Source organism: Dendrobium catenatum, unplaced genomic scaffold, assembly GCF_001605985.2.
Source record: "Dendrobium catenatum unplaced genomic scaffold, ASM160598v2 fragScaff_scaffold_123, whole genome shotgun sequence".
Taxonomy (NCBI): domain Eukaryota; kingdom Viridiplantae; phylum Streptophyta; class Magnoliopsida; order Asparagales; family Orchidaceae; genus Dendrobium; species Dendrobium catenatum.
The window spans coordinates 421,863-441,994 of record NW_021318585.1 but is presented as its reverse complement, the minus strand read 5'-3'; the positions used below and the strand labels follow the sequence as shown (position 1 = coordinate 441,994).

At 34.6% G+C, this 20,132-nt stretch overlaps 1 protein-coding gene across 1 annotated transcript; it reads left to right on the top strand.

The window, feature by feature from the left end:
- The first annotated feature begins 16,283 nt into the window (after window positions 1–16,283).
- LOC110102687 (CBL-interacting serine/threonine-protein kinase 11-like) lies at window positions 16,284–17,969 on the top strand. The gene has a single exon (XM_020831127.2). It carries the CDS (start codon window positions 16,362–16,364, stop codon window positions 17,709–17,711), a length of 1,350 nt encoding a protein of 449 aa, XP_020686786.1. The 5' UTR covers window positions 16,284–16,361; the 3' UTR covers window positions 17,712–17,969.
- The last annotated feature ends 2,163 nt before the right edge of the window (window positions 17,970–20,132 follow it).

Here is a 20,132-nt window from a genome sequence, read left to right as displayed (position 1 = left end):
CTTGTGTTTATGTGAGTTTTTTTTTTTTTTTTTTTTTTTTTTTTTTGTTTTTTTTTTTTTTTTTTTTTGTATTTTCTTGCTTTTGAATTTTTATTTGTTTTTGTTTGTTATGTGTGTTACAACTAAAAACATGTCACTTGATTTTGAAAAATTTGTCTGATTTTCACATAGTATTTTTATGTTATATTCATATTATACGAGTAAATATTTGTACTGTACAAATTTTGTAGCAATAAATGTTTGATTTAGGGAGTTTAAAATGTGAAACTTAATTTTTTAATGGTTTCGTATCGTACGATGTTGTCATCATCCAGTACAATTAGTATGGTTCATCTGTATGAATGGGGATAATTTTATTGGTTAGGTTAACTTATTATTATAGTTCATCTCGGACAATTTCATTTTCATCTAAATGATCCAGGTGTCAATTTCTGTAGGGGTCGAACCTAACTGCCTTTAAAATGATCTTAAATTTTTTTATTGTCCTGGACGAACACATGTACAACTGTATGATCATGTAGTCAGAAAGCCTGTATGAAAGGATGACTCGAAAATAACATTTTATGAAAAGTTGTTTCATCTTTGGTAGTTTCTATTTGTATGTACGAAAAAATATTCGTCCCGTATGATTTCATAAATCGTATGTATGAAACAAATTTCTTATAGTATGATATATTATTTTTCTTTAAATAGAAGGGTTTTAAAAATGTTTTTCATTCACTTTCATATTTACTTCAAAACTCTTTAGAACCCGTGTCTAGGAAATGGCCAGTTCTAGCAAGCGTCCTAGAGGCTCCAATGGTTCTTCCTCTACTAGTACTACTAATTCTAATTTCTTATCTAAGAAGTATGAAGATGCATTATATAGGTTTATTGCTACAAAAATCACCCCATCTCGATTTCTAATGCAAGATGATCTTCATTTTTAAGTAATGCCATTTTTTGCTTCCACAAAACTATCATTAATTCTGACTCTCATATATGGATATCACAAAGCAACCTTTTAATATTTCTTAGCCAATATGAGAGTAAGAGAGGATCACTCTAGGATAAGTGCATTTGTCCAAAGGTGACACATAGAAATTACCTGTTGCAAACCATATTTCATGGCATATGTTTTGATGATTGGCAAACCCTACTGATTATCTTGGACTGCCTATTTTTTCTAACATTTCAGGAATCGAAGATTGGACGAACAAACGATGCAAATGCAGAAGTGGGTAGGATAGGGTTGAGTCAGTCTGTAATCTATTTTTTCTCTTCTTGAGTCAGCTTGTAATGGTCAAAGAGACTGATGCTAAGTAACCCTACACACACACACTTGAGAGATTTAGAATCTCTGTTTTTGCTCACATCGGCCAGGCCGATCCCTTGGATCGTCCTGGACGATCGAGTTCAAAATAGAGACTCTAATCAGGATTCTTAATTAAGGTAGCCGACATTAACATAGATTTTGGACTACATGCGTGTTTCTACTTGTTGAACAGGTAAGGAGATCTGGGATAGGTTATGTACACCTATGAAGGAACCAATGAAGTAAAACAATCTAGGTTAAATATTCTTTTGCATGACTACGAACTTTTTCGTATGAAACCATCTGAAACTATTTCTGACATGTACACTAGGTTTACATAGATTGTTACTTCACTGCATGCTTTAGGAAAAGAGCTTTCGAACTTGAAAAAGTAAACAAAATTTTGAGATGTTTGCCTTCTTCATATGATGCCAAAATCACTGCTATAACTAAATCAAAGGATTTAAACACCTACTCGATTGACAACTTACTTGGCTCACTCATTGCTTACGAGCAAGGGGTGAATCAAAGAAATCATGATGCAGGTGAAAAGAAGAAAGAAAAGACTATTGCTCTAAAGACGCACAAATCGGATTCAGAATCTTTCGGGTCTGAAAGTGATGAGATTGCCTTCATCACAAGGAAATTCAAAAGCTTTCTAAGGAAGAAATAAAAGCATCATCAGAGTTGGAGAAAAGGTAAAAATCATAAATATGTTAAAGGATCTTCTGATGTTGTTTGTTTTGAGGCAGGAAACCCGGACATGTGAAAATGGATTTCCCTACACTTCAAGATCACTCAAGCAAAGGAAAGGGTGAGGAGAAATCTAAGTACAGGAAGGGCAAAGGGAGATTACAAAAGGCATTTTGTGCGGATTCTGCATCGGTCTCATCAGAGACAGAACCAGAAGAAGAAATATCAAAGCTATGCTTGATGGCAGATGATAATATGGATCAAGATGAGGTATGTGAACTTTCCTATGATAATAATGGTCCAACGATTTGATCGATTGGAGACTCATTTTTATCAACATTTTGATCAAATTCAGACTCATCTAAACCAGCAAGATGCAAGGTACCAAAAATATATGGGGTGGATCTGAGGTCAGTTTGACTCGGTGAACATAAATATAGCTATAATGAATAGTTATTTCTTAGTATTCAACAAGCCTCTTCCTCCAGATCAGAGCCCGTCTAAGTTTTAGATGTACTTCTTTATCGTTGCCTCTGCTAGTCTTTTACTTGTGATGACTTTATCTTTGTAATGTGATATTGTATTTTCTTTTAGTGGATGTTAGTTATTAGTTATTAAGTTTTTTGATGTGATGCTAATGTATATTATTTTATAGTATTATCAATTGATATTATTGTACTGATATTTTTAAATCCTTTCTAATATCAATAAAAAATTATATGTTTTATGAATTTGTTTTTGTTCTTATTCTAAAATGTGAGTTTGCCTATATGAAAAGTTAAAAGTTTGTTAGGGATGTTAAGCTCTTATGAACAAGTCCCAAGGCTAACCAAGAGGTAGGGTTGAATTGATATTTTAAAAAATCTTTCGATCAAAACATAATCTTAAAACAAAAACCAAGATTCACCACAGAAATCAAAGGGTAGAAAATAAATGCAGAACCAATAATTAAGAACACAAAAATTTATAGTGGTTCGATCAACATGACTTACGTCCACTCCTCAGAGGCACCCTCTTAGTATTGTACTAAACTCCGTGTCTCTCCTTTTGTCCCCATAGCAATGTGGAGAAGCCTATACAAACCTCCTTTCCACCAACCCAGGTGAGGCAGAGAACCCAAATCCTTTTGTTTCCTCCAAAAGCAGGCAGAGAACCCAACTCATTTTGCTTCCTCCTGAAACAGGATAAGAACCTTGATCAAATACTGAAGTTTACCTCTTTAAAACCCCCAAGGAACTAAGAACGACGACTGGAGAAGATGATGACAGATCCTTGCTTGGAAAAATCTTTGTAAACTCCCTCAGACACTCCCCCTCACAAGATCCTCTTTATCTCTATATTGCTTCCCTCTCCCCTTAGCTCTCTTAGGTTAGAATAACAACAAAAGATTAGCTCTTGGGTAGAACAAGAAAATAGAAGAGTTTTAGAATAGCTCTTATTTTATACAAACCAATTTTATTATCTAGGACGATATGGATATCATCCTAGACGATATGGATATCATCCTAGACGATCAATGTAAATTTCACTCAATCAGCCCGGACAGTTTGAGACGAACATAAGATTTTTGGTCATATCATCCAGGCCGATATATTATCATCATGTTCGATTAGTACAAATCCTTGAATATCATCCTGACAATTGCTCTGAAATGATGTTTGGCTGATAAAAAAATAGCTTGACCGTCTAGGCCGATCTCACGATCATCCAGCATGATTGGTTCAAATCCGTGAAAATCATCCAGAGCATCACACTGAATAAAAGTTGGCCAATATCAATCATCCAAGAGATTATCCTAGATGATCCTGCGATCGTCTAAGATGATGTGATTGTGCAATCAAACCTTAATTGCTTTCTTTAATTACCAAATTAATTTATGCATAATTATGCTGCATCATCTAGGATGATGTTCAAAAATAAAGAATTCCTAAATAGATCTGGCGGTTGATTCTGTCTAATTTGAGCCTATCATCCTGGCCGATACGAATATCGTCCAGGATGATGTGCTTAATGACAGCTACCTTAACCAGGATGCCCTAATTAGGGTTTTTGTTTTTAAGATATCATCCAAGACGATGTTTGGATTATCCAAGTCGATATGATTAAAATAGAGAACTCTAACCAACAGATAAAAATTTTCTCCCATCTGTGTGTGTGCAAGGTTACTTATCTTTAGGAACCACATCGTTTACAATAGACTCAAGAAAGAGAAAAAATTATAAACTGACTCAGACCTAATCTACCCAATCTTGAGCTAGCTTGAGTTGCACTCGATCTTGTGGACCTGAAATGTTAGTAGGCAAGACAGAAGTAGAAAAATATGAATGTTTGCTATCATTAAAATTCTAATATATAAAATCAGATTTGCAATAATCTCCCCCTTTTTTATGATGGAAAACCAAAAAATAATCTAAGCAGTTATAGGCAGTTTAATGGAAACAAATCAACTATCCAATAACATAATCAAACTATAGAACAAACAGTACAACTAACTACTCCCCCTTTTGACATCATAAAAACATATAATTTCCCTCCTAAGCTGGCAGTACTAATGGGTCCAAACAAATCCATATATAGGACTTCTAAAGGTCTAGAGGTGCTAATGTCCTTAATGGAGTGAAAAGAGGAATGAACTTACTTTCCTAGTTGGCAGGCATCACAAAGGTGATCTTTTGAGAATTTATGTTTGGGGATACCTTTAATTATGTCTTTTTGGGTCACTCTCCTAAGGTTTTTCATACTAGCATGACATAATCTCCTGTGCCACAACCATGAATTATCAGCAGCAGTTTTTAAGCAAAATGAAGCAGCACTTTCAATATTATTTAAGTCAAGCATGTAAACATTATTGATCAGCATTCCCTACAAAATAGTGTTGTTATTTAAGCTTATAATACAAGTATTAGCCAAAAATTTTATGATGAAGCCCTTATCGCAAAGCTAACTGATGTTGAGTAAATTATATTTTAGTCTATCTACAAGCAAAATAATTTCAATCAAAAGATTCTTAGAGTTTCTAATTATACCAGCGCCCACTACCTTCCTGGTGGAGTTGTCTCCAAGAGTAACCTTGCCTTCTGTCCTGGTCTCTAGTAAAATGAATTGATTGGCATCTCCAATCATATGTCGTGAACATCCGCTATCCATGTACCACATGCTCTCATGGGCCTTCTGTGAGAGCAAACCTGCAAAATTATCAAACGTCAGATTTAAGAACCCAAATTGGTTTGGGTCCCTTCTTATGAAAAGAAGAATGCAATGTATGTGTGTTATGCTATGAATCATGTAATTTGGGTCTCCACACTCAATGTGTACTACAGTGAATGGTGCAAGTGTGTGCAATGTGTCCTAACATGCTACATGAAAAACATCTAACTCCTAGAAAATGATGTACTAATCTACTCAGGTGGTGAGGATTCTTTTTAAAGTTATGTGTTGCATGCAATGATGATTTGTTATTTTCAAAAAACTTTGAGATTTGCTAATTTCTTAAACTCCTTTTCAAACTCAGTATGGGATGACTTCAAGGAATCATGTGCATCATATAATTTAGTATGCTTTTTATTTAATGCATTAAACTCATCAAGTACTGACATGTGATTGTTATCAATTGTAAAATGATATTTAAGAAGAATTTTATGCTCTTTATATAAATTCAAAAATTACAATTTCAACTAGCATGCTTTTTCTTAAGTTTTCTATATGATACATGAATTTTCTCATATATTTTAAGTTATTGATCAAAGGTTGGTTGGCATACCTCTTCTTGGTCAGACTATTCAAGATGATTATCGACCATCAAACACAATTTTATGGTTTTCTCTTCTGCTTCAATCTCAGAGGAGTCAGATGTAGAATCTGCCCATAACGGCTTTTGGAATTGCCTCTTGTCCTTCTTGAACTTAGGTTTCTCCTCACCATTTTTTTGCATGGGTGATCCTTAAGTATAGGACAATCAGCCTTAACATATCCAGGTTTCCTACATTCAAAACAGACAACATCAGAAGAATTTTTATAATTTTTGCTATCCTTACCTCTTTTCTACTTCTTATGATACTTATTATTCTTCCTTAAAAAGCTTTTAAATTTCCTTGTGATGAAGGAAACATCATCATTTTTAGATTCAGAAGAATCAGTGTCCATATTGTTGGCCTTTAGTGCCACAGCTTTCTCCTTCTTTTTTTCACCTGCATCAAGATTTCTTTGATTCCCCCCTTACTCATAAACAATAAGTGATCCAAGTAAATTATCAACATAATATGTATTTAAATCTTTAGATTCAATAATTGCAGTGATCTTAGCATCAAAAAAAGAAGGCAAGCATTTCAAAATTTTATTAACCCTTTCATAATTAGTTAGCTCTCTTCCTAAAGCATACAATATGGTAACAATTTGAGTAAACTTTATATACATTTCAGAAATTGATTCAGAAGGTTTCATACAAAAAATTTTGTAATCCTATAATAAAATATTCAATCTAGATTATTCAACTTCATTGGTTCCTTCATAAGTTAAATACAATCTATCCCAAATTTCTTTACCAGTTGCACAAGTTGAAAGATGCATATAATCTTCATATTTTAAAGCACATAAAAAATAGTTCAAGCATTTTGCATTAAGTTGTGCTAAATCTCTTTCATCAAAAGTCCATTCAGTAAAAGGAATTTCAATTTTAAAGCCATTAAGTTTACGAGAAGGTGGTGTATTACCTTCTTTAACAAGCATCCACATACGATAATCAAGATATTGTAAAAATGTAAACTTGCGAGTTTTTCAAAAATTAAAAGGAATATTATTAAACAAAGGTGGTGTGTAATAAAATATCCTTCCATTGTATTATGATTACCAAAGTTAGCCATGAATTAAAATTTAAAAAGTTTTCAAACTTAGTTTTATAAATTTCGCTCTGATATCACTTGAAAGATCATTAGGGATATTAAGCCCTTATGAACTAGTCCCAAGACTAACCAAGAGGGGGGATGAATTGGTGTTTTAAAAAATCTTTCGATCAAAATACAATCTTAAAATAAAAACCAAGATTCACCACAAAAATGAAAGTGCGAAAAATAAATACGAAAGAAGTAATAAAGAACACATAAATTTATAGTGATTCGGTCAACACGACCTATGTCCACTCCCCGGAGGCACCCTCCGAGTATTGCACTAAACTCATTGCCTCTCCTTTTTCCCTCACAGTAAGGTGGAGAAGCCTATAAAATTAGAGAATCCAACTCCTTTTGCTTCCTCTAGAAGTAGGCAGAGAACCCAACTCCTTTTGTTTTCTCCTAAAGCAGGTAGAGAACCTTGATCAGATGCTGAAGTTTACCTCTCTAAAACCCCCAATGAACTAAAGACGATGACTGGAGAAGATGAAGACGGATCCTTGCTTGGAGGAACCTTCATGAACTCCCTCACAAACTCCCCCTAACAAGATCATCTCTATCTCTCTCTTTCTCTCGCTCTCCTCTTGGCTCTCTCAGGTTAGAATAGTAGCAAAAGATTAGCTCTTGGATAGAACAAGAGCTCTTAAATAGAAGAATTTTGGAATAGCTCTTATTTTATATAAATCGACTTTATCATCCAGGATTATATGGATATCGCCCTGGACGATCAGCATAAATTTTACTTAATCAGCCCGGATGGTTTGAGATGATCAAAAGATTTTTGGTTATATCGTCTAAGCCGATATAATATCGTCCTGTACAATCAGTACAAATCCTTGAAAATTGTCCAAACAATCATTCTGAAAGGATATCTAGACGATGAAAAAATAGCTTGATCGTCCAGGCCGATCTCACGATCGTCCTGGATGATTAGTTCAAATCCGTGAAAATCATCCAGAGCTTCGCCCTAAATAGAAGTCGACCGATGTTAATAGTCAAAGAGATCATCCCAGATGATCCTACGATTGTCTAGGATGATGTGATCTTGTAATCAAACCTTAATTACTTTCTTTAATTACTAAATTAATTTATGCATAATTATGCTGCATTGTCTAGGACGATATCTAAAAATAAAGAATACCTAAATAGATCTGGCGGTTGATTCTTTCTAATTTGAGCCGATCGTCCCGACCGATATGAATATCGTCTTGAACGATGTGCTAAATGATGGCTGCTTTAACTAGGATGTTCTAATTATGATTTTTATTTTTAATAGATCGTCTAGTATAATATTTGAATCATCCCGGATGATGTGATCAAAACAGAAAACTCTAACCAATAAACAAAAATTTTTCCCCATATATGTGTGTGTGCAAGGTTACTTAGCATCATGAACCAGATCATTTACATTAGACTCAAGAAAGGAAAAAAATTACAAACTCACTCAGACCTAATCTCCCAAATCATGAGCTGGCTTGAGTTGCACTGGATCTTGTGGAACTGAAATATTAGTAGGCAAGGCAGTCGTAGAAAAACATGAATGTTTGCTATCATCAAAATTCTAATCCATAAAATTAGATTTGCAACAAAAATCTTTTGTAATTGATCTAAATTATGTTATGAATTAACTTGCATCACAAAATTAATTTTATTATGAAATTTAATTTTTCAAAAATTTAAAGTAAATTATATCTCACTTAAGTTAAGAATATCAATTTCATATTCTTTTAGACAAAATATATTAGAATATTATTATTATAATATTGATGCTTTATTATTTTTTATTTTTCTATTTCAATATAATTATTTTTGTTATTAGAGAAGTTTGATTTTAGATTATTAATTTTGGCTAGACCAAATATAAAAAAAGGGAGTCTATCAAAATAAATGTATAGTGTATACAAAAATTAAATAAATGCACAATAATTCTCAATGTGAAAAGAGGCATAAAAATAGCCCAAATAAAAAATGATGCACAAAGTGTGCCACAAATATTTGAAAAGATGTGCAATATCGGCAATTGAAAGTTTTGTGTATTATGTTCTTTTCACTATCCTTTAATCTTTAATTCAAATCAATCTAATATTCAATTATATTTTATATTAAAAATTAAAATTAACTAATCTTCATTTTATCATTTTTGTAATAATCATCCTTATTTAATTAACTAGAATGGATCATAATCTTGATTAATGTTTTTTATTTAAGTTATTCTTTATTTTAAAATTTTTGAATATTTCTTTTTTATCTTGTAAAATTACCTATGTTATTGTAATTATTTTATAATTATTTTTAAGATTGCTACTTTTGATTTATCATTTGACATTTTTCATTTCAATTTTTTTCTCTTTTTGTTGTTATCAAAAAGGGAAGAAGTAATGTTGTGTTTCAGTTCTTATATTTGAGTTTTTGTTGTTGTTTGTGTTTCTGTATTTTTGTGATTGTGGTATTTTTGTGATTGTTGGTATTTTATATTTTTTGTATGTAGTTTTTTGTGTGTTTGTGTTTTTTTAAAAAAAATCTACTCTTCATGGAAAATTCCTATATTCAAAAATGTTCATTCATTTAGGGGAAGCTAAAGGGAAATTTGCGATATAAATGTTAACTCAAACAATAATTATTTTGTCATCATTAAAAAAGGGGAGATTATTGAGATTAGTGCAATTTAGTTTTCTGATTATTGAGATTCTTGCAACATGTGTATTTTTTATGATTCCAAATATTATTATTTTACTTACTATATCTTCTAACATATATTAGATATACTATTTTTGTTGTTCGTGCTTAATAACATTTCATAGAAATCATACTTCAGACTGTTGAAGACATTAAGGGAGAATAGATTAGGGTTTATTGTAAATGGAGTCTATAATTTTCACTTTCATTGAGTCTGAGAGAGTGTGATTGTAATTAATTAACCGTGTACACACACAAGGGGAGTGTTTAAAAACTGTAAAGTTTTAAACTAATCATACTGCATAATTTTTGTTTGTATGGGACGATTTGGTTAGTTTTTTTTCTCCACCGAGCAGTTAATCAAAAATTGTGCGAAAAAATTTTGTAAGTATTGTTCGTACTACACGAAGTTGTCTTCGTACAGACGACGTCCAGTGTAGAAAAATATGGGAAACGTTTTTGTGCATATGAACATGTAAATTTTTTTAACTGTTCGTCCAGGATGATTTGGCATTCGTACAGATGACGTCCACAGTGCAAAAATATTAGGAACATTTTCGTCCGGACGAACATGTAAATTTTTGAACTATTCATCCGGGACGATCTAAAGTTTATACAGATGACATCCAAATTATAAAATTGTTGGGAACATTTTCATCCAGACGAATGAGAATTTTTTGATAATTGTTCATACTATACGATATACATATAATACATTATGATCTGTGTGTACGAAAAAAATTTTTATACAGGATCATACTAGCCAATTTTGAACTCTTTTTCTGACACAAATATCGATCATATTGCACGACTGTGTATGGTCAAAATGGCAATTTTTAATTTTCTAGATGATTTTTTGTGTCTTTCATTTAAAAAGTCCATTCAAACTGACGTGAAAAGTGTTGTTCTTTATGATTTTTCAAGAGCAAGTGAAAGAGTTTTTGTGGGAGAGTATTTGAGAGAAAGTTCTTACAAGTGGAGTGTGATGGGATCACAAGGTTACTCAAAGGTAAGAATCTCTTTTGGTTTTTTCTTGGTTACTACTCTTCCTTTCTTCTTTCTAGTTGGTCGAGAGAAGATCTTTGAAGAAGATCCAGTACTCTCCCGACACTTAGAGGGTGTAAAAGAATGAAGGTACTCTACCGACACTTAGAGGATATGAAATGATGATGGTACTCTACCGCTCTAGGGATAGGTGGAAGAGAGGAAAATTATAAAGGCTTCTCCGCCTTGCTGTAGAGGCAAAATGAGAGTCACTTTTAGTAATAGTGCAATACTTGAAGAGGGAGTCTTTAGGGAGTGGACGTAGGTCTTGTCGGATTGAACCATTATAAATTTATGTATTCATTTTTATTTTTTGCACTTTTATTTTTTTGCATTTTATATTTATGGTTGAAAAATAGTTTTCTAAAAAATATTTAAAAAATGATTTTTCCTTAATTACCAAGAATTTTTTTAAAATTATCAATTCACTCCCCCTTTTGGTTAGCCTTGGGACTTTTGTATAGGTTTAACAAACTACCCTAACTTTTCAATATTAACTACTTGGGATATTTTATATCAATTGCTTGAGATTTTCTATTAGGATAACCTTGCAGATTCAGTTTGAGTATAGATTTTTTTTAATGATGTAATTTGTGATTTATATAGAGTTATGAAAGTCTTCAAAAGTAAGACATTTCAAACACTAAGTACTAAAAGAGAAAAAGAAATGCCCTTCATAGGTAATTTCTTCGTCATTTGGGTACTATTTTGGAGGACGAATCCTATGAAGACAATCCAAAGGAGGATGATACAGAGGAAGAAAATCTGAAGGAAGATGATCCATCTAAAGACGAAGACCTGAAGATGAAATACCTTGCTTTTAAGATTTACATCATTTAGTAGGATTAGAATCGAGGTTATTATCGGTGGAGCCTAGCCATCATTACCTTTATGCAGACCCTGGGTTGTACTTATACGACACTTTCTATGGACTTTCTTTCTTTACTCTGGGTTAATTTATATTAATGAGTTTACTTTGTGTGCGTAATAGAACTTGCCTATATTTTCTAGGTTTCTTTCTTGTATGTGTTTGGCCTGATTTCTCTAAGCTCTCTAGAATGAAAAATCTTCTCTAGTTATAACTAAAATTTAATATTTTATGATTAAATAATATAGAAATTTAATGATCAAGGAAATCATTGAAATCATCTTGGGTCGCATATATATTAATGCATTCCTTTCCTCCCTTGCTATAAGACACTTCCCCGCTTGCGGATAGAGTCTGGATAATCTGGCCTATGAGGATGTGGTGCCGGACCTAGGAAAGCCCAGACTTTTCTAATTTTTTTTATATAAGCCTTTTATAAAATCTCATGCATACTAGATTTGAGACCTATTAAATAGCATGCATTGTATTAGAAATAATTAAATGAAAATTGTAATGGCATTAGCTCTAGGAGCATTCACCCTACATAAGTCCAAGGTCAATTATGAAACTCTCTAGATGTTGGCCTTACTTCCAATAACTTAGCTACCTACCCATCTTTCATAAAAATTAGACAGCATGAATTTTACACGCTTAGGTGGTTAGATGGCTTTCCTTTTTAGGCATGATATAAGCCTAGGATGCATTAATTAGGACATAGGTGTTAGTGTTGTGTATAAAACACTAAACCTATTCAAGATTTAGGGTTCAAGGCTACTACACTATGTGTATCATAGTACATCTCATCAGTGGGTATGTTCCTTATTCTTTAGGGATTTTAAATCCTACCTATCTGCATCATATGGATGACGCCACATCCATCATTTCCCTCTACATGCTTTGAGTGTTGTTTCCCTTTTCTCTACTTTCTTCTTAGTGCCTTAGTCCATCCGGATGTTAGTGTGAACTGTACATGTTGACTGAGCCCACTTGAACCCTTTCTTTCCCTTTGAGTAGGATTTCTTAGTCTCCCCTCTATGCCAATCCCATTCTATAAATAATAATGTTGGATCCTTAATAAAGAGTATTCTCAGGCTCCGGCCTGAGATGTAATTAACCGTGGGCCCGGGGTTATGCCCGTGGGAAACAGAATTTCACTATCAAATAAACTCCACTCGAGCTGCTATATCAGGTGGGGAAAACCCATTGTTTCAATTAGGTCGTCCATATTATTAACCATTAGGGTGCGAGAGTCGCTATCATAAATGATTAATAGTACATACGGTCTAATCTACCCTTTCATTGGCTCGCTTGTAAAGAGCGCAGAGCATGCGATCATTTCATCCCTAAGGATGGTGCGGTCATATACCCCCTGCACTCTGTCCCCCGCTCGGCGGTGTCCTTTCGGAGGTCCACACACTCAACATTAAGTGACTTACCCTTAGCAGAGGAGTTTGACTTCAAAACATCAATCATTCGCAAGGCCTAATAGGCATGGCATATGTCCAAGATAGTATTGTACTTTTAGTCAATTTTAACATAACCTTCCCTATAGCCATTAGATCCCTTTAAGTAAGAGGTGAAGAGTCATATTTTGAATCTTTTTTCACTATCTAAATATACTATAAAGCTCGTAAAGTATTTGCCCCACAAAAATTTTCTTCTTCTTTTCATACTCATGATAGGTCTTGGGTCCCATTTCCCTACGCTTGTTTGCTAGAAGGTCCAGTGTCACATACGAATAAATTTGGATTCAACTAGAAACATATTAGTTAATTGAATAAGTCTTATCAAGCTTATTCATAACAACCTATTGAGCTTAAAAGAAAGAATTTTAATTGAACAAATCACCCTAAAAAATCAAGCATAAATGAGTATATTATGTTTTTTTTTTTTTTTGGGGAAATTTTGGGGCCTAAGCCCATATATTGCTATCAGAAGAGAAAATTACAAGTAAAAAAGAGATTACATGTAAAACTCCTACATAAGTAAAAACAAAAACTTATGGAGGACAAAATAAAGGGAAAAACCCAACTATACCACCCTTTATTATGTAAATACATTAAAAGAGCCAAAATAGTGGTAAAAGCACAAAAAGGTCTTGAAAACTTGCATCCTTGCGTCCAATCAGCAGAACACAGCATGAGAGCAGATGGATCCAGAAAGGAGAATCGCCAGGCCCAGAAAATCCACTACCTGCAAAGAGAAACAGTAATACCAAGCTCCCTAGCAAGACAGACTGGACTCAGGTAATTGAATTTGAAATTAGACAGAGCCCCGGTTGCCCGTAGACCATCCAAGGGACTGCCTAATGGGAGCTTCATCATTGTCCAGCCTGAGCTATACAGGCACATCGAAGCGACATAGGGACTCGAAGTAATCCAGCACTTATAAAGATATCCATCCGCAGCAAAGCAGCTACCAACAAAGTTCCACATCACAATCCCAAAGACTCTCCAGGTTAAATCATTTCCAGCAAATGATACGAATCCTTCCATTTTAATACTTTTTCAAAAACCACTTTTTTAATAAGTAAGGATAGCGAGATAGAACTGAGCATAGTATCCCCAAATCTCCTAGAGTTCCTTTCCTTCCAAATATAATATGTTGCACATCCAATAATGAGTTTGTAGAAATTTTTAACCAAAGTCTTGCCTTTGTAAGTTGAATTGATCCAGGAAAAAGTTTGCAACAGAGAAGGTCTAAAAAGCAACCTTGTAGTGCCAGGAATAAGCTCATTAATCACAGAAAAAGAGTAAGAGCACTCATAAAACAGATGAGTGACCGATTCATCAAATATATGGCATAAATTACATTTTCTAGGAACCATTATCTGCCTGATGCGAAGAGCATCCGAAGTTTTAAGTCCCCCAACCAGGGCCATCCACACATAAACATTGTGTTTTAAGCAGTTCCTTTTGTGCCAAACAGCCTTATACCAATTGCAGTTTTGTAAGTCTTTATAATACTCCTCTATATAATTTTTAAACTTAGAATTGTTCCTGTTTTTCCAAAGCAAACAGGAACCCTCGGCTGCAGTAATATGCTGAAAAAGATTTTTAATTTGCACAGGTAAAAATTCCGGAAGAACCCATTGGTCTTCCCTAAACAAAGATCGAATAGCACAATTTGGATGAGAAATTTCATTCCCCATGTATTCCTGAAGAGTAAGGGAATTGCACCAGTGGTCCCAAAGAAAGGAAATAGGGGAATTTGTAGTAATCTTGAAGCAGAAACTAGATTTTGCCTGGATGGCAGTTTTCTTCACAGATTTCCAGAATTTTGTATCAGAAATAGAAGGCTGACGCCAAGGCGACTGGTATTTACTTAGTAACCAGTCAGATAAAGTGGATAAGGAGTTGTACATTCTTAAAATTACTGAGCAGTTAAAACCAAACTGTAAAGCATTGAAGGAAGGAACCCCCAGTCCCCCTTTTTCCTTAAAACGACAGATAACATCCCAAGCCACCATATGCAGCTTCCTTTCCTGAGAAGTGTCCCCAAAAAATAGGAAACGAGAGCTAGCTTTTTTCAAGAATTTAGAGATAGTTTTAGGCAAGATAGCACCTCGAATCCAATAGCCTATAGTATTTTGTATAGTAAACTTGAGGTATTGAAGTCTCCCAGCAAAGGATAACAGATTAGCCTTCCAACCGTTCATTTTTTTGTTGACACTATCCACTAAAGGGATATAATCTTCAATCTTAAGTCTATGAAAAGACAAAGGGATACCAAGATAGGTGATCTTGGATGTGATGTTGTGAATAGATAAGATGTCACATATTTCTTGTTGGTTGCTTTGGTGTTTAGGAAACATGATAGCACTTTTATCAAAATTTATGTGCAATCCCGTTGCGTTTGCAAAATCTCTAAGAATACTAGCAAGTTTGTGACAATTGGAAATGGTAGCCTCTCCAAAGATCAGCACATCATCAGCATATAAAAGGTGAGTGAGGGAGAAATTATCAGTAGATATACCTTTAAAACCTCTGTCCTCTAAAAGATTTGAAAAAGCATCCATCACCACACAGAAAAGATATGGACTAAGCGGGCACCCCTGACGTAACCCAGCTGATGAAGTAAAATATCCCTCCAATGCACCATTAAGTACGATAGAAAAATGGACATCAGAAATGCACATTCTAATCCAGTTAATCATAGGATTGGGGAATCCTTTTTGAATCAATCTAGTTAATACAAATTCCCTGGAGACAGAATCAAACGCCTTTCTGATATCAAGTTTAGCACAGAACAGCTGGGTACCCTTCTTTTTACTAGCATAGGCAAGAATTTCACTAGCAAGTAGAATATTATCAGTAGAAATTCTAGATTTAACAAATCCCGCCTGAGATTGATTTATGATATCTGGCATGATAGGTTTTAACCTACTAGCAATGACCTTTGCAATTATTTTGTATATCACATTGCATAGAGCAATAGGTCTATAATCAGATATATTGACAACATTTTTATGTTTTGGGATTAAACCAAGAGCGGTTGCTTTGACACCATTCGGTATCTTTAAATAATAGTATTCATAATTAGTAATGAAAGCATGTTTTAAGGATTACCAATGATTCGGTTAAGTCATTAGAGCTCAATTCAATTAAAACTTGTTTAATTTTATTTAATTAATTGTATCATTTTATTTAAATTATATATATATATATAATAATAATAATAATTTAAATAAAAAATTAGTTCATCATTCAAAAGATTGTTTTTTTTTTTTTTGTAACTTCAAGCAAGATTCACACGCCACAAAGGTGGACCCATCCGCTTAAGTACCGCCGACTCCTCCTTAAATACAGCGCCAACCTTTGTCTCTCTTCCACACCATATCATATGAGCCAGAATCATCCACTCTATCCCGTCTCTACAAACTCAAGTAAAAACTTTAGGAATCATGCCGGATTCCAACGACCAGCCACTAGACGAACTCCGATGGGGCGGCGAGACTAAGATCCTTCTAGGAAAGTACGAGCTCGGCCGTCTCCTCGGCTGTGGCGCCTCAGCAAAGGTCTATGTCGCTCGCAACCTCCGCACAGGACAGAGCATGGCTATCAAATGCTTCAGTAAGCTTCGAATCTCGAAGGGCAGCTTCGTGAATCACATTAAGCGTGAGATTTCCATTCTCCGCTGCCTTCGACACCCCAATATCATCCACCTCCATGAGGTCCTCGCCTCACGATCCAAGATTTACATGGTCCTCGACCTCGCCAAGGGCGGCGAGCTCTTCGACCGCGTCTCCAACGCCGGCCAGCTGCCGGAAAATCTATGCCGTCGCTATTTCCAGCAACTCATCGCTGCCGTCAGTTACTGCCATTCCCGCGGCGTCTTTCACCGAGATCTAAAGCTCGAGAACCTTCTTCTCGACGAGAACGGCGATCTCAAGGTCTCTGACTTCGGCCTTTCGGCGATTTCCGACCAGGTCCAAGCCGATGGTCTTTTCCACACGCTGTGCGGAACCCCGGCCTACGTAGCTCCGGAGATTCTCGACAAAAAGGGATATAGCGCCGCAGCCGTCGATCTCTGGTCCTGCGGCATCATACTGTTTGTGCTCGTCGCCGGCTATCTCCCCTTCAATGACTCTAGTCTCATTGCGATGTACCGCAAGATCTATAATGGCGAGTACCATTGTCCTAAATGGACATCGCTCGAGCTCAGGGATCTCATCGGCCGCCTCCTCGACAAAAATCCCGAGACCAGAATCACCGTTGAGGAAATCTTGGCTCATCCGTGGTTCCGAAAAGGACTTGATGAGAAAAAATTGGCTAAGATGGGGAGTTTTCAAGAGGAGGCTGAAGCGGATGAGTACTACAAGATTTCGAAAGCGGAGGCGGTGGATGCTGAGGAAAGACAGCTTAACGCCTTCGACATCATAGGGTTTTCTTTTGGGACTGATCTCTCCGGGCTTTTTGATAAGCAGGCGGAGAGGGAGAGGTATGTCTCGGTTGAGGCGCCGGAGGTGGTTCTCCGGCGTGTGGAGGAGGCGGGGAGAAAGGAGGGATTGGTAGTGAGCAGGAAAGGGGAAAAGGGGCGCGTTGGGGTGGCGTTACGGGGGCAAAGTGGGAATTTAGTTGTTGGAATGGAGGTTTACCGGCTGAGCGACGATTTGACTGTGTTGGAGGTTCAGAGGGACCGGTCCATCGATGGTGGGGACCGCTGGGCTGGCGAATTTTGGCGAGAAATTCCACCTGGGAACCGGCGTAAACTGGTCGTCAAATCCGTGCCCCGGCCGGCGGCGAATCGCTAAGATCCGTGCCGTCCTGATTTTGCTGTTTTGAAGGAAAGACCGGCGGGTGATTAGTCGTCAATGAATCAAGTCCATGCAGGTTATGTGTTAACTGTGAATTTTGTGTATATTAGAATTTTTTTTTATTTTTTAGGTACGAATCTCATGGGGGAATCAATGTTTGATTCCGCTGATCGATTTGAGCTCAGGACTTGGCTGGTTTATGCTATAATAATATTAAATGATGCGTTGGAAGAAAAAAAAGAATATAATTTTAAATATGTTCTTCACAAAAAAAATTAAATATGCAAATTTTAATCGATTAATTTTGAAGGATAATTATTATTATTATTATTTTTTTTTTGGAAAAATTCTTGGTTATATGATGAAGAAGAAGGATTTTTTTTTTTTTTTGTTATTTGATTATAAGTGAAATAAAATATTCAATATGAACAGTATGAACTCCCCTCCATATTTTCGATCAAGTGATAATTAAATGGGTTTAAATTTTTTTTAAACTCTCAGGTTAAAAATGGCCATTTCTTTTTCTAAAAGAAAATATCTAATTTGTATTTTTATAAGTTTTTTTTCTTTAGAAATTAATTAAGTTATTTTTAAAATATTGAAACTATTTTTAGCTATTTGTTTAATGAAATTAAATCGGCCATCACCCTCTATCATTAGCATCTGATCACCTCTATTGCCGCCCATCACCATCACTTCATACGATATTCAATAAAAACAAAAACATCTATTTAAAGGTAATTTGGGTGCACTTTTTTTATTTTATTTATATTTTAATTTTAATGAATTATATTTGATATTGAAATTATATTATCTTTTATTTAATAATTATTATAAAAAAATTGTTATATTGTGATGGTTGCAGTCACAAATAGAGTGGTGATAGCTAGCAATACAACTATGATTTTATTGTTCACAGTCATAAAATCGAATGGTTCTCCGTATTTGGACACCACAAATAATAATCTCTCCATCAACAGTGGTGGTCTATAGGTGGCTACAAATGGAAATAGACCGGTAGCAATGATTGATGTTGATAAAAGATGAAGGCCAGCATTGACCAAAGATGGTGACTAGCAGCTAGAGAAGCTTGAGGTGTGATTAGCTGTGCTTGTTGATGATGATCAATGATAGTTGGAAGTGGTGGTTGTCCATGGCCAATGGTGGTTTACAATAGCAAATGGTGGCAATTGGTAGCTGCTAGTGGTGGATAGACAACAATAATGATAGTTGTTTTAAAAATACCTAAAAGCTATTTTAAATATTTTTAAAATATGTTCTTCTAATTCTACAAATAAAAAAACAATATGTAAAAAAAATTCTAAACAAATATATGTTTTAAAATATAAAACAAATACAAAATAAAAATCATACCAAACAATCTCCTAATAAACCACGACTTTTTTTATTTTACATTTAAAAATAAACAAAAAAAAGTGATCACAAATTGCCTCTAAATGAACAAAAGTTGGATATGGTACACTTTATTTATTTTTGTTCACAATAAATTATTTTTGTTTATTAACAAAAAAAGGTGATCTCAAATTGCCTCTACATGAATCCTTTTTCTATTTGAATTATGGAGGTCAACTTTAGAGTTTAAATGTTTTCACTTGAATATATCTAAAATTGAATATATAGAGTATAATTTCAATAGTAATAGACCTAGTGAGGGTATTATGTCTTTGGGTGATCAAGTCATTAATAAGAGTACATGTTTTATATATCTTGGATCAATTGTTCAGAGTGATGGTGAAATAGATGGGGATATTATCATCATAGTTCAAGTTGGATGGTTGAGGTAGAGGAATGCATCAGGCTTGTTAAGTGATAGAAAATTCCCCCTCAAACTTAAGGGAAAATTCTATAAGATGTTGGTGAGACCTGCAATGCTTTATGGTGCCGAATGTTGGCCATTAAAAGAGAAGCATAATGCTAAGTTGAGTGTTGTAGAGATCAGGATGCTCATGTGGATGTGTGGCTTTACCCTAAGAGTTATGATACAAAATGAGCATATACGTGAAAAGATTGGAGTAGCTCTAGTGGACAATAAGATTGGAGAGAGTTGTCATAGATGGTTTGGTCACACAAAATGACGACCTTCTGATGACCAGTTAGGAAAGTAGAGGCATCATATTTTACTTATGTTATGAAAGGTAGAGGTAGGCCTAAAAACATTTAGTTAGAAAATATTAGAAATGATCTTTCTTTATTAGATTTAAATGAGAATTTGACTTTTAATATGACACAATTGAGAAAAAGGATTCAAGTAGCCAAACCCAAGTAGTGGGACAAAGGCTTGATGTTGTTATTGTTGTTGTAATAATTCTTATAAAAAACTTAACATTAAGCTTAATGATAAATCATATTATTTAAATTATATATATATATATATATATATATATATATATATACCAA